Source organism: Malaclemys terrapin, chromosome 1 (genome assembly GCF_027887155.1).
Source record: "Malaclemys terrapin pileata isolate rMalTer1 chromosome 1, rMalTer1.hap1, whole genome shotgun sequence".
NCBI classification, from domain to species: domain Eukaryota; kingdom Metazoa; phylum Chordata; order Testudines; family Emydidae; genus Malaclemys; species Malaclemys terrapin.
The window spans coordinates 330,198,223-330,221,328 of record NC_071505.1 but is presented as its reverse complement, the minus strand read 5'-3'; the positions used below and the strand labels follow the sequence as shown (position 1 = coordinate 330,221,328).

The window sequence follows — 23,106 nt, the reverse complement described above, 5'->3', positions numbered from 1 at the left end:
GATAACATGCAGTTCATCCTTGGGAGGGCTGTTTATATCAAGCTAAAAATAGACAAAAATCCAAGGACATAAAATTAAAATTAATTAATATTAAATCTATTCAGCTCAATGATGCTGTACGTGTCTGACCACAAAAATCCATCCATAAAAGTGCTTTGCAAGTGATGATGCATGTAACAGAAAAAAGAGACACTAATTTTTAACAGCCCTCCCAAGAGCATAAGTTTCATCTAGTTGGTACTATTGAAACAAGGTGGAATGATTTGCACGACTGAAATGTTAAAATTAATTATTATAACAAGGCTGTTGATTAATTGCAGTTAACTCGTGATAAACTAAAAAAAATGAAAAGATTTATTGCGATTAATTGCAGTTTTAATCACATTGTTAAACAATAGCATACCAATTGAAATGTATTAAATATTTTTGTATATTTTTCTACATTTTCAAATATATTGATTTCAAATTACAACACAGACTACAAAGTGTACACTGCTCGCTTTATATTATTTTTGATTGTAATTTTAATAGTGCAAATAAATGTAAATGAAAGAAACAGTATTTTTCAATTAACCTCATACAAATACTATAGTGCAATCTCTTTATCGTGAAAGTGCAATTTACCAGTGTAAATTTTTTCTTTTTGTTACATAACTGCATTCAAAATCAAAATAATGCAAAACTTTGGAGCCTACAAGTCCACTCAGTCCTACTTCTCATTCAGCCAATTGCTAAGACAAACAAGTTTGTTTACATTTACAAGAGATAATGCTGCCCACTTCTTATTTACAGTGTCACCAGAAAGTGAGAACAGGTATTTGCATGGGACTTTTGTAGCCAGCATTGCAAGGTATTTACATGCCAGATATGCTAAACATTTGTATGCTCCTTCATACTTTGGCCACCATTCCAGAGGACATGCTTCAATGCTGATGACGCTCGTTAAAAAAATAATACATTAATTAAATCTGTTACAATTCTCCCCCAAGGAGTTCAGTATGTCTCTGGTTCTATTTTACCTGCATTCTGCCATATATTTCATGATATATCAGTCTCGGATGATGACTCAGCACATGTTCATTTTAAGAACACTTTCGCTGCAGATTTGACAAAACTCAAAGAAGGTACCAATGCGAGATTTCTAAAGATTAGCTACAGTACTCGACCCAAGGTTTAAGAACACTGCTCTACAGCCAAAATGCTTCTGAAATAAATGTAGTCAAACTTTACTAATTCTGGGTCACTGAGAAGGAAAATGTTGATTGGCTCTAGTTTTCAAGATATGCTATTGGGTCAGTATATACGACCCTTGACTTGGGAATGGCAGAGGATAAGTGAGTTATAAAGGGAAGGGATCTCAATTTAAACCAGAAATGACTAAAATACATCTTTGACTGGATCTATGAATAAATCTATGACTGGGATTGGATAGTACTTGCTTTTTAGGCAAAACAATGAATGATGCAATCTGAAGCTGGTATTGCCTCATCCATGATATGAATTGCATCATGTTATTCCTAGAAGTCATGGATGATGCAATCATAACGAAGCTTACATCGCTGTGCTGAACAAATTGCCCTATATCAGCTCTAGAAATCATACAGTGTCGTGCTCTCTTATTTGTCAGTGTTTGATTTTGCAAAGAGACACATTTCTGTTTAGCCAAAGTGAGAAGAGATGCCTCGTACTTGTGTGAACAGTGCAGATAACTTCTGCTACGTTTGTGGTGAAGTGACTTTTGCATCACAAAAGCGCAGTCTAACCACTATGGTTAAGAAAGCCTATCACCTTTATTTTGCATGCAAAATTGGAGATCAGGACAAGAGGTGGGCCCCACACATATGCTGCAACACTTGTGCAACAAATCTTTGCCAGTGGTTGAACAGGAAAAGGAAATCTATGCCTTTTGCAGTGCCAATGATTTGGAGAGAGCCAACAGATCATACCAGCAATTGTTTTCATAGATTCATAGATTCTAGGACTGGAAGGGACCTCGAGAGGTCATCGAGTCCAGTCCCCTGCCCGCATGGCAGGACCAAATACCGTCTAGACCATCCCTGATAGACGTTTATCTAACCTACTCTTAAATATCTCCAGAGATGGAGATTCCACAACCTCCCTAGGCAATTTATTCCAGTGTTTAACCACCCTGACAGTTAGGAACTTTTTCCTAATGTCCAACCTAGACCTCCCTTGCTGCAGTTTAAACCCATTGATTCTGGTTCTATCCTTAGAGGCTAAGGTGAACAAGTTTTCTCCCTCCTCCTTATGACACCCTTTTAAATACCTGAAAACTGCTATCATGTCCCCTCTCAGTCTTCTCTTTTCCAAACTAAACAAACTCAATTCTTTCAGCCTTCCTTCATAGGTCATGTTCTCAAGACCTTTAATCATTTTTGTTGCTCTTCTCTGGACCCTTTCCAATTTCTCCACATCTTTTTTAAAATGTGGTGCCCAGAACTGGACACAATACTCCAGCTGAGGCCTAACCAGAGCAGAGTAGAGTGGAAGAATGACTTCTCGTGTCTTGCTCACAACACACCTGTTAATACATCCCAGAATCATGTTTGCTTTTTTTGCAACAGCATAACACTGTTGACTCATATTTAGCTTGTGGTCCACTATAACCCCTAGATCCCTTTCTGCCGTACTCCTTCCTGGACAGTCTCTTCCCAGTCTGTATGTGTGAAACTGATTTTTCCTTCCTAAGTGGAGCACTTTGCATTTGTCTTTGTTAAACTTCATCCTGTTTAACTCAGACCATTTCTCCAATTTGTCGAGATCATTTTGAATTATGACCCTGTCCTCCAAAGCAGTTGCAATCCCTCCCAGTTTGGTATCATCTGCAAACTTAATAAGCGTACTTTCTATGCCAATATCTAAGTCGTTGATGAAGATATTGAACAGCGCCGGTCCCAAAACAGACCCCTGCGGTACCCCACTCGTTATGCCTTTCCAGCAGGATTGGGAACCATTAATAACAACTCTCTGAGTACGGTTATCCAGCCAGTTATGCACCCACCTTATAGTAGCCCCATCTAAATTGTATTTGCCTAGTTTATCGATAAGAATATCATGCGAGACTGTATCAAATGCCTTACTAAAGTCTAGGTATACCACATCCACAGCTTCACCCTTATCCACAAGGCTCGTTATCCTATCAAAGAAAGCTATCAGATTGGTTTGACATGATTTGTTCTTCACAAATCCATGCTGGCTGTTCCCTATCGCCTTACCACCTTCCAAGTGTTTGCAGATGATTTCCTTAATTACTTGCTCCATTATCTTCCTGGCACAGAAGTTAAACTAACTGGTCTGTAGTTTCCTGGATTGTTTTTATTTCCCTTTTTATAAATGGGCACTATATTTGCCCTTTTCCAGTCTTCTGGAATCTCTCCCGTCTCCCATGATTTTCCAAAGATAATAGCTAGAGGCTCACATACCTCCTCTATTAGCTCCTTGAGTATTCTAGGATGCATTTCATCAGGCCCTGGTGACTTGCATGCATCTAACTTTTCTAAGTGATTTTTAACTTGTTCTTTTTTTATTTTATCTGCTAAACCTACCCCCTTCCCATTAGCATTCACTATGTTAGGCATTCCTTCAGACTTCTCGGTGAAGACCGAAATAAAGAAGTCATTAAGCATCTCTGCCATTTCCTAGTTTCCTGTTACTGTTTCTCCCTCTTCACTAAGCAGTGGGCCTACCCTGTCTTTGGTCTTCCTCTTGCTTCTAATGTATTGATAAAAAGTCTTCTTGTTTCCCTTTATTCCCGTAGCTAGTTTGAGCTCATTTTGTGCCTTTGCCTTTCTAATCTTGCCCCTGCATTCCTGTGTTGTTTGCCTATATTCATCCTTCGTAATCTAATTCATCGAAGACGAGTGTTAAAGCTGTTTTACTGCATAATGGCAATGTTTTGCCATCAATTCCAGTTGGTCATGCAGTCCATATGAAGGAAACCTATGACAACATGAAACAACTTTTGAGGTGCATAAACTATGGCCAACATCAGTGGCAGCTTTGTGGCGATTTGAAGGTTGTTGCTCTCTTGCTTGGTCTACAGACTGGATACACAAAGTACTGCTGTTTTCTCTGCGAATGGGCTAGTCGTGCAAGAGATTCCCACTACATCAAGGAAGATTGGCCACTCCGATAGTCATTGGAGCCTGGGAGGAAAAGTGTTCAGCCTCCACCACTTGTTGAATCAAGGAAGATTTTGTTACCACCCTTACACATCAAGCTGAGTCTGATGAAGAACTTTGTCAAGGCCATTGACAAAACACAAGCAGCTTTCAAGTACCTCTGTGGAAAATTTCCAAGGTTAAGTGAAACTAAGATAAAGGAAGGTGTCTTTGTTGGTCCTCAGATTCGTGAACTTCTTCGAGATGATGCATTTGACCATGCACTGCGTGGCAAGGAAAAGACGGCATGGAAAGCCTTCCAGTTAGTGGCAATAAATGTTCTTGGAAACAACAAGGCAGACAACTACAGGTTGTTGGTGGAAAACCTCCTCAAGGCATACAAAAGCCTTGGTTGCAACATGTCACTAAAGATACATTTTTTGCACTCTCATCTAGATATTTTCCACCGAACTGCGGAGCAGTGAGCGACTAGCACGGCGAGCGATTTCACCAGGACATTGCAACAATGGAGAAATGCTATCAGGGTAAATGGAGCCCATCAATGCTTGCAGACTATTGCTGGACAGTGACAAGAGATGCTCCGTTTAATGAATACAAGAGACAAGCCAAGAAGCGCCGAGTAGACACTGAATAGGACTAAACTATGTACAGAATAGTTTTTTGCCTTTTGTTTCATAATAAATTTTATTTATATAACCCTTTTGTTGATTTTTAAAGTGTTACATAAACAGGACAGGTAAAATATTATCATGTAAAGCAACTATATAAACACATGAAAAGACCTAGGTTTACAATTTATGATTAAAACTCTACTATCTACACAATATACATAGACATAAAATGTAAAAACTTAAATATCTTAGAAACAGTAGCCAATCAGTTGTTTTAATTGTCATATTTGAATTCAGCACATCAAAATACATAATAAATAGCACATTTTATCTCTGAAGCAGACGACTTCTCAAAAATTGTAGACCAGTGGAATCTGAAGTGCCTTCCAAAATAAGAGGGAAGAGGTTTGGAACATGCTTTCAGAAGTCTTAAAAGAGCAACACTCCGATGTGGAAACTACAGAACCCAAACCACGGCAAAAATAAAATCAACCTTCTGCTGTTGGCATCTGACTCAGATGATGAAAATGAACATGCGTCGGTCCACACTGCTTTGGATTGTTATTGAGCAGAACCTGTCATCAGCATGGACGCATGTCCTCTGGAATGGTGGTTGAAGCATGAAGGGACATATGAATCTTTAGCGCATCCGGCATGTCAATATCTTGCAACGCCGGCTACGATAGTGCCATGAGAACACCTATTCTCACTTTCAGATAACGTGAACAAGAAGCGGGAAGCATTATCTCCTGCAAATGTAAACAAACTTGTTTGTCTGAGTGATTGGCTGAACAAGAAATAGGACTGAGTGGACTTGTAGGCTCTAAAGTTTTACATTTTTATTTTTGAATGCAGTTATCTTGTATACATAATTCTACATTTGTAAGTTCAACTTTCATGATAGAGATTGCACTACTGTACTTGTATTAGGTGAATTGAAAAACACTTTCTTTTGTTTTTTTACGGTGCAAATATTTGTAATAAAAATAAATATAAAGTATGATATATATATATATAATGTGTGAACTGTACACTTTGTCTTTTGTTATAATTGAAATCAATATATTTGAAAATGTCGAAAACACCCAAAAATATTTAAATAAATGGTATTCTATTATTGTTTAACAGTGCGATTAATCGCGATTATTTTTTTAAATTGCTTTACAACCCTAATTATAACCTATTTAGGAAGGATTGAGTAGGGAGGAGGAGTGACACTTAGTCAGAAATGGCATTACCTGTTTCTGAATCACTGATAACTTAGAAGAAAATGATCTTGAGTGCTTATGGATCAATGTCCTAACAGATAAAACAAAAGATCGGATATTAGTTGGTGTCTGCTACACGAAATCACACTAGGGAACAGGATTACCAGCTCTTTACATACCAACCTATAATGTGTAGGGGAAAAAAGCTGCATAGTCATGAGGGACTTCACTTTGAGTGACATATGCTGGAAGATGCATGCTGCCAATACTAAAACACCCTTGGAATTTCAAAACATTATAGATGACCGTTTCTTAACTCAAAAAGTGTTGCATCCAACACTGGGGAATTCTTTAGTAGACAGATAAAGTGGAACTGATTACAAAAAAAAAAATTAATGGTAGGTTAGGTACGCGTGATCATGACTTTATCAAATTTATAATGTGGAAGGAAAATAAACTCTAAACCAATAAAATATAAATAGTGCTTTAAAAGGGCCAATTTTACAAGCAGAAAACAATTATGAGTCAAATCAGCTGAGAGGAAGAATTTAATCAGAAAAAAGTGAATACAAATTGGGAATTATTTAATGTATTATATTCCCCAAAAGTCACAATTGAGGAGGAACCCTGTGCTGGTTAAAAAACAGATCTGGTTTAGAGGGGAAGTGAAGGCAACTATAAAATACATATATAAATAAATGGAAGAAGGGGAAAGTTTATAGTAATGAATATAAATCAGAAGCTAGAAATTGTAGAAAATTCATAAGGGAATCCTAGAACTGCAGTGGACCTTGAGTAGTCATCTAGTCTAGTCCCCTGCACTCATGGCAGGACTAAGTAATATCTAGACCATTCCTGACAGGTGTTTGTCTAACATTCTCTTAAAAATCGCCAATGATGGAGATTCCACATCCTCCCTTGGCAAATTATTCCAGTGCTTTAGCACCCAGACAGGAAATTTTTCCTAATGTCCAACCTAAATCACCCTTGCTGTAATTTAGGGGGGTGGGATAGCTCAGTGGTTTGAGCATTGGCCTGCTATCCCAGGTTTGTGAGTTCAATCCTTGAGGGGGCCACTTAGGGATCTTTCGCAAAATCAGTACTTGGTCCTGCTAGTGAAGGCAGGGGGCTGGACTTGACTCCGTGACCTTTCGAGGTCCCTTCCAGTTCTATGAGATAGGTATATCTCCATATATAATGTAAGCCCCTTTGCTTCTTGTCCTATCTACAGAGGCTAAGGAGAACAATTTTTCATCCCCCTGTTTATAACAACTTTTATGTACTTGAAAACTGTTATCATGTCCCCTCTCAGTCTTCTCTTCTCCAGACTAAACAAACCTACTTTTTTCAATCTTCCCTCATAGGTCATGTTTTCTAGACCTTTAATCATTTTTGCTGCTCTTCTCTGGACTTTCCCCAATTTGTCCACATCTTTCCTGAAATTAGCACCGAGAATTGGACACAGTACTCCAGTTGAGGCCTAATCAGCATGGAGTAGAGCAGAAGAATTACTTCTCGTGTCTTGCTTACAGCACTTCTGTTAATACATCCCAGAATGATGTTTGCTTTTTGTTGTTGTTGTTGTTGTTGCAAGAGTGTTTAACTATTGACTCATCTTTAGCTTGTGATTCACTATAACCGCCAGATTCCTTTCTGCAGTACTCCATCCTAGACACTTATTTCCTATTTTGTAAGTATGCAACTGATTGTTCCTTCCTAAGCGGAGTACTTCACATTTGTCCTTATTGAATTTCATCCTATTTACTTCAGGCCATTTCTCCAGTTTGTCCAGATTATTTTGAATTTTAATCCTATCCTCCAAAGCACTTGCAACCCCTGCCAGCTTGGTATCATCCGCAGACTTTATAAATGTAGTCTCTATGCCATTATCTAAATTACTGATGAAGAACTGGACCCAAAACCAATCCCTGAATGATCCCAGTCAGTATGCCCTTCCAGGTTGACTGTGAACCACTGATAACTACTCTCTGGGAACCGTTTTCCAACCAGTTATACACCTACTTTTTAGTAGTTCCATTGTATTGCCCTAGTTTGTTTATGAGAAGGCCATGCGAGACATTATCAAAAACATAAACTCAAGATATACCACATCTACCGCTTTCTCCCCCATCCGGGGCTTGTTACCCCATCAAAGAAAGCTATTAGGTTGATCTGACATGATTTGTTCTTGACAAATCTATGCTGACTGTTACGTATCACCTTACTATCCTCTAGGTCAGGGGTGGGCAAACTACGGCCCACCCAGATGCGGTCCACCAGATGTTTTAATCCAGCCCTCTAGCTCCAGTTGGGGAGCGGGGTCTGGCGCTTGCCCTGCTCTGGCACTCCAGCCAGGGAATAGGATTGGGGGCTGCTCTGCATGGCTCCTGGAAGCAGCAGCATGTCCCCCCTTCGGCTCCTACATGTAGGGGCAGCCAGGGGGCTCCGCATGCTGCCCCAGGCGCCAACTCCACAGCTGCCATTGGCCAGGAACCGCGGCCAATGGGAGCTGCAGGGTCAGCGCCTTCAGACGGAGCAGCGCGCAGCAGAGCCGCCTGGCCGTGCCTTTGCATAGGAGCCAGAGGGGGGACATGCCTCTGCTTCTGGGAGCCTCTTAAGGTAAGTGTCGCCTGGAAGCTGTATCCCTGAGCCAACCCCCTACCCCAGCCCTGATCACCTTCCTGCCCTCTGAACCCATCGGTCCCAGCCTGGAGCACCCTTCTACACCTCAAACCTCTCATCCCCAGCCCCACCCCAGAGCCCACACCCCCAGCCAGAGCCCTCACCCCCTCCCACACCCGCAACCCCAATTTTGTGAGCATTCGTGGCCCGCCATACAATTTCTATACCCAGATGTGGCCCGTGGGCCAAAACGTTTGCCCACCCCTGCTCTAGGTGTTCGCAAATTGATTGCTTAATTATTTGTGCAATTATCTTTCCGGCTAATGAAATTAAGCTGACTGGTCTGTAATTCCCCAGGTTTTCCTTGTTTCCCTTTTTATAGATGGCACTATATTTGCCCTTTTCCAGTCCTCTGGAATCTCTCCTTTCTTCCATGACTTTTCGAAGATAATCACCAATGGCTCAGATATCTCCTCAGTCAGCTCCTTGAGTATTCTAAGATGTATTTCATCAGGCTCTGGTGACTTGAAGACATCTGACTTTTCTAGGTAATTTTAATTTGTTCTTTTCCTATTTTAGCTTCTGATCCTATCTTATTTTCACTGGTATTCACTATGTTAGACATCCAATCACTACTATCCTTTTTGGAGAAAATTGAAACACAAAAGTCATTTAGCGTTTCTGTCATTTCCACATTTTCTGTTCTCCCCCGCTCTCCATTGAGTAACAGACCTACCCTGTCTTTGGTCTTCGTCTTGCTTCTAATGTATTTGTAGAATGTTTTTTCTTGTTACCCTTTGTCTCTAGCTAGCTTAATCTCATTTTGTGCCTTGGCCTTTCTAATTTTGTCCCTAAATACTTGTTTTATTTGTTTATATTCATCCTTTGTAATTTGACCGAGTTTTCACTTCTTGTATGACTCTTTTTTGAGTTTCAGATCATTGAAGATCTCCTGGTTAAACCAGGGTGGTCTCCTCCTTCCTCTCTTTCCTACAAAGTGGGATAGTTTGCTCTTGTGCCTTTAATAATGTCTCTTTGAAAAATTGCCAACTCTCTTGAGCTGTTTTTCCCCTAAGACTTGCTTCCCATGGGATCTTACCTACCAACTCCCAGAGTTTGCTAAGGTCTGCCTTCTTGAAATCCATTATCTTTATTGTGCTGTTTTCCCTCCTGTCATTCCTTAGACTCTACCATTACATCATCATTTTCAACTAAGCTGCCTTCCACTTTCAAATTCTCAACCAGTTCCTCCCTATTTGTCAAAATCAAATCTAGAACAGCCTCTCTCCTACTAGCTTTCTCCACTTTCTGAACTAAAAAATTGTCTCCAATATGTTCCAAGAACTTGTTGGCTAATCTGTGCCCTGCTGTATTATTTTCTCAATATATGTGTGGGTAGTTGAAGTCCCGCATCACCACCAAATCCTGTGCTTTGGATGATTTTGTTAGTTGTTTAAAAAAACCCTCATCTATCTCTTCTTCCTGGTTAGGTGGTCTCTAGTAGACCCCTCCCATGCCATAACCCTTGTTTTTTACCCCTTTTGTCCTTTCCCAGAAACTTTCAACAAGTCTGTCTCCCATGTCCTTCTCAACTTCAGTCAATGTATACATTTTTTATATATGAGGCGACACCTCCTCCCTTTTCCCCCTGCCTTTCCTTTCTGAGCAAGCTGTACCCTTCTATACCAATATTCCAGTCATGCATATTATCTTACCAAGTCTCTGAGATGCCAAGCAAAGGGACACAATGAGAAATGTATGGCCAGCAGACTTCAGTGCAATAAGATGTTTCAAAAATATATTAGGAACAAAAATAATCCTGATGTTGGTATTGGCCCATTACTAGATGCAAATGGTAGAATTATCAATAAGAATGCAGAAGAGGCAGAAGTGTTTAAGTATTTTTGTTTAGTAGTCAGGGAAAAAACAGATTTTGGACTGTCGTCATATGGTTATTACTCTTTCCATTCCCCTGGTATCTGGAGAATGTTAAAAAGCTACTAAAGTTAGACATTTTAAAATCAGCAGGTCCAGATAACTTGCATCTAAGAATTTTAAAAGAGGAGTGTGCTGAGCGTTAATGTTTATTTTCAATACACCTTGGAATATTGGGAAGGTTCCAGAAGACTGGAAAAAGTGCCAGTTTTTAAAAAGGATAATGGGATAACCTCGAAAATTATAGGCTGATCAGTCTGGTAAAGTAATGGAGTGGCTGACACAAGACTAGATTAATAAAGTATTAAAGGAGGGTAATGTAATTATTATAAATTTGGTTGGTAAAGGTAATAGTGTTGACATAATACATTTAGAATTCTGTAAGGTGTTTCACTTGGTACTGCATAACATTTTGATTAAAAGTAGAATGACCTAAAATTAGCATGGCACACAAATGGATTAAAAACTGGCTAACAGATAGGTCTCAAAATGTAATTGTACATGAGGATTCATCATTGAGTAGCTTTGTTTCCAGTGGGGCCCTGTAGAGAATGATTCTTGGCCCTACACTGTTCACCTTTTTATCAGTCACCTGAAAGAAAATGTAAAAGTTTTACTGATAATTGCAGATGATGGAAAAGTTGCAGGAATGGTAAATATTGAAGAGGACAATCTGGATCACTTGATAAATTGGACACAAGCAAACTGTTTTAATATGATTAAATGTAAAATATATATCTAGGAACAAAGAATGTAGGCCATACTTACAGAATGGAGGACTGTATCCTAGGAAACAGTGACTTTGAAAAAGATTTGGGGGTGGTGGTGGTTGATAATCAGCTGAACACAAGCTCCCGGTGTGATGCTATGGCCAGAAAGAGCTAATGCAATCCTTGGATGCATGAACAGGAGAATCTCAAGTAGGGATAGAGAGGGTATATGACTGTTGTATTTGGCACTGATGCGATTGCTGCTGGAATACTGTGTCCAGTTGTGATGCCCACAATTCAAGAAAGGTGTTGATAAATTGGAGAGGGTTCAGAGAAGAGCCACGAGAATGACTAAAGGGTTAGAAAATATACTTTATAGTGATAGACTCAAGGAGCTCAATCTGTTTAGTTTATTAAAGAGAATGTTAAGGGGTGACTTGATTACAGTCTAAGTATCTACAAGGGGAACAAATATTCAATAATGGGTTCTTCAGTCTATAACATGATCAATGGCTGGAATTTAAAGCTGCACAAATTCAGATTGGAAATAAGGCATAATTTTTTAGTGGTGACAGTAATTAATTATTTGAACAGTTTTACCAAGGATTGTGGTCTATTTTCCGTGACTGATAATTTTAAAATCAGGATTGGATTGGTAAAAGAAATTCTCTAGGAGTTATTTTGGGGAAGTTCTGTGGCCTGTGTTACACAGACGTCAGACTAGATGATCACAATGGCGCTTTCTGGTCTTGGAATATATGAATCTATGAAGACAGAGAGAGGCTAAGTGGCTTGCCTATTTTTTTTGTCCAGTCAATGGAAGAGTTTCTTCTGGCTCCCCGTCCAGTGCCGAAACTACAAGATTGGTGCCAGTAGTTTGTTTTGAGGATGGGAGTCATATTTGTTGTTGATGTTGGATAGACAACTGTCATTTCGCAATAATAATTTTACAAATGTGGATATAAATGGTTTCAGATACAGAATTGTTTAAAGGGTATTAAAAACCTGTTCTACGAGATAGAAAACCTTGTTTACTCAGGTGCTGCATACCATGAAGTTAACCTTGTTTTCCGTGAGCTTGTTTTATTTCTATATTATTGAGTGAAGAAAGAGGAACTTCTAAAATCAGCATAATTCCCAGGAAATAAAATGGCAGTAAATCTTTTTCATTTCTCAGAAAGGCTTTGATCTGGATAATCATACTTTGTTTTTGAGAAAATTACGGTAGCAGTTATCCAAATTGGGGATCTCTGTTAATAAGAAATCACCAAGCTTACCCATTTATTTTTTTAAATATGTATTTTGTAGAAAGAATGCGGGTGCCTAAATGATAAGGATTCATTATGGTGAATACAATATATTAAAACAGATATGTTCTTGAGTACTCATTGATGATACGCTACGATTCTATTGTTTAATAGTTTTCAGTTGCCATTGCATTTATGAAGTGGTTGAGGCACACTTTCCTATAAGGGTTATATATAGCATAAGAAATGAACAATCTAAATTTGTGCATATCAGAAATGATTTTTTAAAAAGTTGATGTAGAAGTATTGATAGAGTTTATCATATAATTGTGAGAATGATCACACAGCTCTTTGATTATCACATGGATATCAGCACGTAAGGTGTGTATACACACAGTCATCCTCAATACGTGTATGTATGTAACCTTATATATAATCTGTTTATAAAAATGAGATATGTAAAGTTGTTTTGATGGGTTCTTTTATGCTTGTCTTAAATACCAAACCACACCAGGATAATGTTCCAAAAGCATTTATTTTGTCATTTGGGGCCCAGCAGAGGGAAGAGCAGAATACAAGTTTGTATAGTTTATTCTCTTACAAAATATTATGTGGCTCAGTTTGCAATTTTGCAAGGTCTGGGTTCCTCCTCATTTGCTCTGCCAGGCAGGATAATGACCAATTGCCAGCTAGGATTTTTCTGCTGTCTAGTGCTACTTCCCCTGCCTTTTCCATTTGTTTTGTGCTTTAGGGCAACCTCTGTAACAGTGTCTGGCTGCCATGTGCGTCTCAACACAGTGAAGGCTAAAGGCAAGAGGTGGGAACACCTCAGCTGCGCCTCTTACAGTACTGTTTTTCAGTGGAATGAGACAACTCTGAAACAATTTCTGGAGCTGTAACAAAACTAGTCATTTAAATTGTCCAAAGGGGAGAGAAGCTTATCTTCTGTGGCAAAGATGTTCCCCAAAGTAGTAGTGGGATAAGTTGGAGTTTGTAGCATGGTCTTTGATGCTATGGAATTATAAATCCAGTCTGCCAAGCTTCTGTCTAAGAATTAGAAGCAATTATCACTGAACTGCTTTGGAGCAATGTTTTTGAGCACAGTGTTACTGGCATGGTTTCTCCCATGGTTTCTGTGGAGACGCTTGTATTTTTTCTGTCATGGATAATGCTTGAAACCTACATAAGTAAACCAACGCTATCTTCTAGAGACCCTACGAAAGCTTTCTGTGTTTGTTACGTTGTGATATTAAACTGTAATTTGTTTCAGCGTGAGGGGTGATTAATATTGAGGTGTCTTATGCACTAATCTGATCATTTCTGTTTATAGGAGAGGTCTACTTACAATCTACATGGCTAATTTGGTAAGTAATCCTTTCTTCCAAGAATAAAATTATATATGGCATTGGAAGTACATATTGTAAATTAATTTCAATAATTTAAGTTAATTGTCTTTTTAAACCTTGAATTTTTTTTATTTTCAGATAACTAAAATTATCTTAATGCCAAAAGTTTGACAATTCCTTTTTAAAAGCAAATAATTTCAGAGTGAAGATTGAAATGTAATTCACTATACGGTGCTTAGGTTCTCTTCTAAGCCCTAAGACAGTCGCTCATCCTATGTACCATATCAACAGCAATTTAATTGTAAAGACATGTAAAGAACTTTGTGTTTGATTTTGTGGATTAGAGGATAGTCCCTCAAATTCCCTTGCATTTAAATTGTATTTTTAGTTAATTGATTTATATTATGTGCTATGCCTGAATACACATATTTTACCACATGGTAATCTCTATATTAAAATTGCTGTATAATCTATACTCTCTGTAAAATTCCATTAAAATCAATGATATGTGTTCAGTTTATTTAAATGGTGCATTGCAAAGTAAATGTTATAGTAATTTTACTTTTAAATGTCTCATGATCCTACTGCTCAGAATGATGTTGATATTCCTCAAGCAATATTCAGCTTTGTTTTTTCTTTTTTGGTTGATTTTTTTTTAAATTGATTTAGGATTTACAGCTTGTATATGTTCCTGAATACTGTAAACTTGCAGGATCTCCAATAAAATTAGTTTTACAACTTGTCAAAAGTGTACAAATACAAGACAAAGCTATGTAGACATAACATGTGGTGGTGGTGACTTACAGTAATAAAATAGGAGAAGACATTCATCATAGGAAGAAAAAAGAATTAACGTCTGACATTCTTCAAGCAGTCTGAATGTTGGTTTTTTTTCATCCAAATGTATCTAGAAATGGGGGCCATATATCTTTGAATTCATATAATTGATCTCAGCTGCAGTAAGTTATTCTTTCTTTGGCTGCTCATTCAGACTGGTCTGAAAACCACTGCTTTCTTACATATTTGTAAAATCACTTGATGATCATTGCATCCCTCAAGAACCAAAGTCTCTGTGGTGGAGTTAAACCCAGCTTAGCAGGTAAATATCCTAAAATATAATTTTCAGCATCAGCCTGGCTGCTGAAGTCAAGCACCATTTTAACGCTTGTCACCTCTTTCCAAAGCTGCCTGACTGTTGGGCAGGCCCATAGCATAGCTTTATTTTATTACAGCACCCACAAACATCAGAAGATAAGACTTTTATCTTGTTCAACATCTGTAGTGTGCAGTCCACTTTAAATAAAATCTTTTGTTTTATCAAGCGTAGTCTGATTCAAAGCAGCATTTTAAACATAACATCGTATGTTCTACCATTGAAATGCTTTTAAGAGTAGTGGTAAATCCTCTTCTAATGCTTTCACAAAGAACTCTAAACTAGTGGAGTTCCTCTTCATTAGTAAATCATACATGTAGAGCCCGGGCCTGAAGAGTTTATGAAATATTTCTAAAGTTCCTCAGTAGTTCTGGGGCCTCTGGCAATCCTATGTGTCCATGTCAAATTGATGTAGTAATAAATGTCTTCGTTGTAAGTGCTGCCACTCAGCTGAGGGTGGCAGTTCATAGTACTGCTTTGGCATTAGAAAAGGGACAAAGCCCTCACTATTGATTAATTGGAAAGTCTGTATGATACCCCTACTCCGCCATTCCTTCCAAATGATAGGTTTGTTCCTAATTTGTAAATCCGGGTTGCCCTGTATAGGCAATTGTCCACAAAACTGAGGATGTAACTGGTAACTCGTAGCTAGGATAGCCCAGACTTCCATGCAGCGACGACTGTGTCCCCGAAGACTTGGTTATCCGAGACCACATTGTTGGTCGTGATGTGAGAGGCTGGGCTAGAAGATAACAGTTGGATCCAGAAACTAAACATAGGTTTTATACACCACAATATTTGGATTTGGACCAATCTCCAGCACACCCTTTCAAAATCCTTTTCTGTGTTTAAGGCTAGAATGACTGGGGTTCATCATATTTGACAAAATATTGATATGGCAGTGAAAGCTTATCAGAGCCATAATGACCTCTGACAAACCCAACTTCTTTTGGGTGTATGATAGATCCCATAATTTCTCTAGTCTCCTTGCCAAAACTTTTGCCAATATGCCAATATTTTGACATCACTGTTAACAAGTGAAATTGGCCTATAACTGGAACAAAGTGTGGCATCTTTGTTCACTAAGGCCGTGCTGGTTAGAAAACTGACTTGTTTTAAAGGGGAAGTGAAGGCAGCTGTAATTAGTGTGGATGTGTGCATAAGAAAAGGGAAGTTGATAGAAATGGATATTAATCAGAATATAGGAAATGTAGAAAATTGACAAGAAAGTAAAAGGAGTTTTTTAAATTTGTTAGGAACAAAATGAATCCTGATGATGGTATTGGTCCATTACTAGATTGAAATGAAAGAATTATGAATCATAATGCAGAAAAGGCAGAAGTGTTCAATAAATATTTCTATTCTGTATTTGGGGAAACACAGATGATGCAGTCTCATCATATGGTAATAACACTTTTCATTCCTCTAGTATCTCTGGAAGATGATAAAAAGAAACTACTAATGTTAGACATTTTAAAATCAGCTGGTCCAGATAACGTGCTTCCTAGAGTTTTAAAAGCACTAGCTGAGGAGCTAAATTTTGGAGCACAGGGAAAGTTCCAGAGGACTGGAAGGAAGCTAACGTTGTGCCAGTTTTTAAAAAGGATAAAAGGGATGACCTGGATAGTTATAGGCCTGTCAGCCTGACATCAGTCCCTGGCAAAAAATGAAGTGGCTGATATGGGACTCAACTAATAAAGAATTAAATTAGTGTATTGTAATTAATGCAAATCATCATGGGTTTATGGAAAATAGGTCCTGTCTATTTGGTATATTTGGTATATTTTTTGATGACTTTATAAATTTGGATGATAAAGGTAATGTTGCTGACGTAATATACTTATAGTTCTTTAAGGCGTTTGACTTGGTACCAGATGACATTTTGATAAAAAGCTAAAACTATATAAAATTAACATGGAACACATTAAGTGGATTAAATGTAAATAGGGAATCATCAAGTGGGTGTGTTTCAGTGTGATTCCCCCCTAGATTGGTTTTTGGCCCTATGCTATTTAATATTTTTATCCATGACCTGGAAGAGAACAATAAATCATCTCTAAAGATTGAAGATGACACACAAATTGGGGCAGTGGTAAATAATTAAAAGGACAGGTCACTGTTTCAGAGCAATCTAGATCACTTGGTAAACTGGTCGCAAGCAAACAGTATGCGTTTTAATATGATTAAATATAAAAGTATACATCTAGGAACAAGGAATGTATGCCCTACTTATGTTATGGGGAACTTTTATCCTTGGAAGCAGTGACTTTGAAATTTTTTTGGGGTGATGGAGAATAATCTGCTGAACATGAGGAGGTTACTTATGTAACTGAAGTTTTTTCGAGATGTGTGGTCACTATCTGTCCTCCTTCCCCTCTGCTTCGGACTTGACCGCACTGCGGCAAGAGGAAGAACTGGAATGGGGTCGACCCCACACTGCTCCTTGTACCCTTGGTCAGGAGCATGAGAAGACGTACCGCGCACGTGTCGATCCACGGACGTTGCTTGGAAAAAAACTTCCAGATTCAGGTGCATGGTATGCATGCACACCCACGTGTGAAATAAACACATCTTGAAGAAGCTCCAGTTACAGAAATAACCTTCGCTTTTGTGTAATACAATATATATATGCTTTAAAATATGTGATCCACTAGGAACTTTCCCATCCTACATTAAAGAAAATAGAATAAGTTGCATTCCAAGTTTCCTTTGGAATTTGAAAAGTGGACATTAAAATTTTTTTTAAGCCGGGATTTTTAATAGAATTGTCATAGGCCTTTAACTACATAAGCTAACAGAGCTTTGGCTTCTGAATAAAAGTAATCTAGTCTTGCAAGATTTAACATTTTTCTTCCCTAATTGAGTAAAAGCAATTTGCTCAAGCATCTTGCAGAGGAAGTGTAGATTATAAGATTGATAATAATTAATAGGAGATGTTATCCATTTGGAAAGGACTTTTCAGGACAGGAGTTCAAAAGACTTGTTTAAAAAAATAATAGGAATAACCTAACGGTTTTTTTGAATTATTGGGCAAACGTTGCTTTTAAATAAAATGTAGCATTTGGTCCATGTCACATTAGTTTTTAAGCTCCATACCACAAAGATGTCGGAGAAGGATACAACAGAGAAGTCAAGTAGTGCAACAACATTTAATGGAGACTGTTTGGAATCATGAACCTTCTCTAGAATGTGATGGTTTGGGATTAAGAATTCTAATCACAAAACTGGATGTATTTTGAACAATAGTAAAATCAGAATAACAGGGGCCCTGCTTGATCAGCTCTGTTTAACTGTGAGATATATGTATAGTGTGTGTGTGTGTGTGTGTGTGTTTATGTACATATAATATGATTAGTGTTCTCTTGGTTGTGTTGCTTTGCTATAATACAAACACCTCTACATGCCTGGTGATTTGAATCTTCATTAGTTTATAATTTTAATACATTTATCCTTAGGATTGAAAGAATATCCTATTCAGGAGACTTGTAAAGTTTAATATATAATGACAACACTTAGCTTTGAGAAGTTAAACATGATGTATCTTAAGTGAATTACTAAGCAGTACAATTGTTTAGCAGAAATAAAATGGGAAATTATATATTGAGCTTTCTTGCACTTTGGTCAGAAGAAATATTAAAAAAATGAATAAAGACTAATTACATATTTTATTAATTCATTACATTTTTCTGATGTGATTAATAAAATTGGAACAATAATATTAATTTTTTCTTATAGGACTGTTATGTTTATCCTATGCAGATGTTTTATGGACGAAGTATTTATATAAATTGTGCTTCAGACTTTGCTAAAATCAGTATTTAGGTCTGAGCTGTCAGTTTTGTTTTACTTTATAGAGGCTTTTGTACATTGCTACATACATAAATTTGTCCATTTTGAAAAATGAGAGATGGGTAGTGCTAGTTTTTTAGATGTTATAACAATTGCTTTGCCTATTGCTGCAGTGAGTTTTGACAGCCACTTTAAGAGTTCTGAATTCTGAGACCATTTCTATCATTGATATGTAGGTGCAACTCTGATCAATCCCATTGGCAGAACTGTGCCATCTGTGTTCAGAGAACGAACCTAATCTACAATATGGGTGTAGTGATATTTATCTACCTCCTAGGGGCGATTGATGTAATGTTGAACAATTAGGGTAGTGAAATGCAGCAAATTGTTAAGGCCAATGAAAGAGGTTGGAACAGAACTCCTGCTTCCTAGCCTTATGCTCACTCTAGTAAAAAGAGGCATATTTAGTAAGCCTGGTGTTTGCTAGAAATATTTGGTCAAGGATCCTGGCAAGTTAGGAGTAGTTCAGTGACGAGCTAAACTAACTAGCTGCACTTTTATACTAACATAGAATGCCAGCTTGAAAAATAAGTTATTTCAGGGGAGGAAAAAATTGACTGTTTAATCTTTAATCATCTTGACTTCAGCAGTTACCAGTCTAGTTTAACAGATAAGATCATGAGCTCTGTTTTCTAACTATAGGAACTGTATTTTTGTTACTGGGTTTTTGAAAGTAACTAAGAATTAGAAATAAGCAGAGGACAAGATTCTGTAGAATTTTATTTTTGATAATCAGAATCTAAAATAATCAACAATCTCGTAAATCAGTGCAAAGATTTTACAAGTAAAGTAATATGGTTATATCTAAAGTTGCTGAGAATGTGGGAATCAGAATCTTGAACCAGTTGCAATATATGAATCAACATTTCTGTAATACCAAGGAAGAGAGTGTTACAGTGGTTGGTCCTGGAGGCCACCCAGACACGTACAAGCCTTTCCAGTTCTATTTTGGATTGCACATGTTGAAGTCAAGACATTTCTAAGATGGTAAATGAAGTATTGCAATTGATCCTCTAAGGATAATTTGGGATCAAAGGGAACCCCAAGGTTCCAACAAGAGGTGGAAAATGAAACATAATCACCAAAGTTGTTTTTGGCTGAAAAGGTAGAAAATATTAATAGATAAGGGAGACCAATAAATAAGACACATGGCTGTTAGATTTCAAAAAGTTATGTCATAATGTATTGTGAACTAGGAAAACATTCAGCATTAGTAGAAATTACCGTGAATCTTCAAATTAATTTTAGATGGTGGTAAGGAAAAACATACTTAGCACTTATAGAAGGAATGTTCTATATTAAAGACAAAGGCATAGAATGTCAAGATAAGTAAAAGACTAATCTTGCTTAGGGCCAACTTGATATATTGGCTATTGGGGAAATATACACTTTCTATAAAACACACAGCTATGCTTAACATTGGAAAGCTAACCAAAAGAAGTGGGTTAGCTAGCACGCACTGCTCAACCAAAATAACTATAAAAAGTGCATAAATTAAACAACTTTGATTTTGTCCCTCTTTCCCCCTTTATCCCATATACTACCTCCATGTATCTTATCTGAAATTTAGTCTGTAAACTCCTTGAGTTGTGAACCTGTAATTTGTGTGCATTTATTATATGGTGCTGTACTCCTAATTAAAAATAAAAGTTTAAGTGCCCTACAAAAATTAACTAAATCTCAGAAGATGCCTGTGATGTAGACAAGTTTATCCCGATTTTAGAGATGGGGAAGCTGAGAAACAGATCTGTAAAGGACACAGTTCTGAGTATCATGGATCTGAGTCAGTTGCAGAGCCATTATTAGCTCTCAAGATTCCTGGGTTTGTCAGAGCACTAGATTATGCCTTCCTGTTTAAAAATAAGACTGATCAGAAGCGTATGAACATAAGAGAGCATCAGACTCTAAACCTTAAGTTCTCCATGGTATTGTGTAAACGTTTCCTCCTTCAGTCATTGCTTACCCATTTATCATTTACCTAGCTTCAGAAACATATGCCTTAAAGATTAAGACACATTCTCTACCCTAAAGAATGTAGGCAATGAAAGCAATAATTAATACACTTATTTTTGAAGCAGCCTCTCTGCAGCTGTCCACTAGCCCCGCCCACAAAGATGGTTAGGGCCAAATTCTGACCCCATTATTTGCATGGGGTAGAAACTTAACACAATGTTGAGCAGAGGTGGACTGAGGTGGATTTCACTAGGGCAGTGGGTTTCACAGTATTTCCTCCTGACCTTACTTGCAGTGGTTAGTTCCAAAGATCAAAGGGCAACAGTAAATATTTAAGAGCTGATTCTTAGCCCTGTTGCACTCCCTTTGTGCTGCCCAGGCTGCCCAGGCAGCACAAAGGGAGCAGAAACATCTACAAGTTCTTGCTCTGACTTCCTCCAGCATGAGGGGAATAGAGAATGCTGTGCTGGCTCCTATGCCTCCCTCCCTGCAATCCTTCATTCAGGGGGAGAGTTTGGAGTGTGCTGCTGAAAGGCTGTTGCCAATGCACAAGTTAGAGCAGCCCCCAAGCTATTCTCTTTTTTCCTTCTCCTGGGTCGCCCTCGGTGGTTGGGTGGGAGCCTACCTCTCTAGTGTCCTACATAGTGCTGGGCATCCCGCGACTGACCCTGATTTTTGGGGGATGGGATGATTCTGCAGCCTCATGTCTGAGCCCCCAGCCTGATAGGGCTGTGCATGTGCAGTGCCTGAAGCTCAGCCACATGAGATGTTTCCTTGAGTCTGCAAGGCAATGGGGAGATGTCCTGTCCCTGACTAGGGACAGAGTTACTAAGTCTGCTGTGGGTATGATTGCTCTGCAGAGATTGTAGGAATGGAGGATGCAGTAAACCCTAGGGGAAGAGTCCAGTGACAGAGACCTGGACACTGGAGCCCCCGAAAGGGCACTGATCACTGCAGTGCTAAGATCTCATTCCTGTCAGATGATCCACAGGGGTGTTCTGCATGGGCACACAGCCTTGAAGGATTGGGTCCCAGGCTTGTAATGTTGCAGGGCAATGTCCCTCAGTGTCCCATTTTTCCTCATTTTGAGAGTCATTGTCCCTCATTTCAGAGTGTGGGGGTTGAGAGGTATGGCTGTCAGAGGGAAGTCATCCCTTGCTAGGCTCTCTCCTGGGCTTAGGCAGCGCCAGTCAAGCTCCTTCCTGTTTTCCTGGGGCCTCACTCCTGTAAGTCAGGCATTGGAGCAACCAGTGTTACTTGCCCTGCTCCTCTTTGATGCAAGAAGAGGCTGACAGGGAGCTTCTGAGCAGGTGCAGCAGGGAAGAGACAACAGCTGATTAGAGCATTCCTGGCTAACATCAGAGGTGCCTGCCCCCACTCCCCCCCCCCCCCGGATTACAGAAGACCTTTCTGGAGTCTGTTGCGGAAGCTCAGGAAATACATTTTGAATTTTATAATTAAATCAAATGTCTTAAGTCACCCTAAAGGTCCACAGGTTAAATACCATGAGGCTTCAGCATTAGTTAATACAGCCAGACATAAGACACCTGGAAGAAATTTGATTGACAGTAGAGAGGAGACTCTTAGACAAGTGGAAGACTATTCCAGTCGTAGGTAGCAGTGTCAGGGAAGTCATGATTTAGAGCAGTGGTCTCCAAAGTGGGGTGCGCAAGAGGATCCTTGGGGGTGCGTGGCAGGAGGAGCGCTTTTTTTTTTTTTTTTTTTTTTTGCGCTTCAGAAAAAATGGTAGAGCCGGCGCGGCAGTGGGTGCGTGCTCAAAATTTTTTTACTGATGGGGTGCACGTGCACGATCAAAAAAGTTTGGAGACCACTGATTTAGAGAATGAGAGGATATGAATGGAGCAGTCGGAAGAAAAGGTGATGAGGATGCGAAACTTGAATTTGATGTGATAAGAGACTGGAAGCTATGTAAAAGGAGTTGATATGACAGAAGAGGAAGATGAATTTAGCATTGGCATTTTGGACAAACAATGGAGGAGAGGTGAGAACTGGGGAGGGTCAGAAAGGAGTCTATTGCTATCCAGGTGGAGCATGGCATGGACAAGTGTTGGAGATAAAGGATGAATTTTGGTGAAATTGAAGTGGAAGAAGTAATTTAGCGAGACACCATATGCTGACAGAAAATGTAGACAAAAATGCAATTGAGGCTGTGAGTCTGGGTGATGGAAAGGATAGTGGAGTTGTCAGTAATAAGCTGGAGAATAGTTACGAGGAAAGATGAATAGTTCAAGCTTTCTTTCTCCAAACTGAAGTGCTGATGGTGGGGCATGTTGTGATAACTGGATCTACAAATTTACCCAAATTGTGAG

The 23,106-nt window shown here is 38.7% G+C and overlaps 1 protein-coding gene across 2 annotated transcripts in view; it reads left to right on the top strand.

Annotated features, from left to right (window-relative positions):
* The window catches only part of TMEM135 (transmembrane protein 135), a 387,359-nt gene that overhangs the window by 74,658 nt on the left and 289,595 nt on the right, over positions 1-23,106 (top strand). For both annotated transcript variants that reach the window (XM_054015686.1, XM_054015688.1), the window contains exon 4: positions 13,806-13,839. In XM_054015686.1, the coding sequence (XP_053871661.1) occupies positions 13,806-13,839 (34 nt within the window). The remainder of the gene's footprint in view (positions 1-13,805; positions 13,840-23,106) is intronic.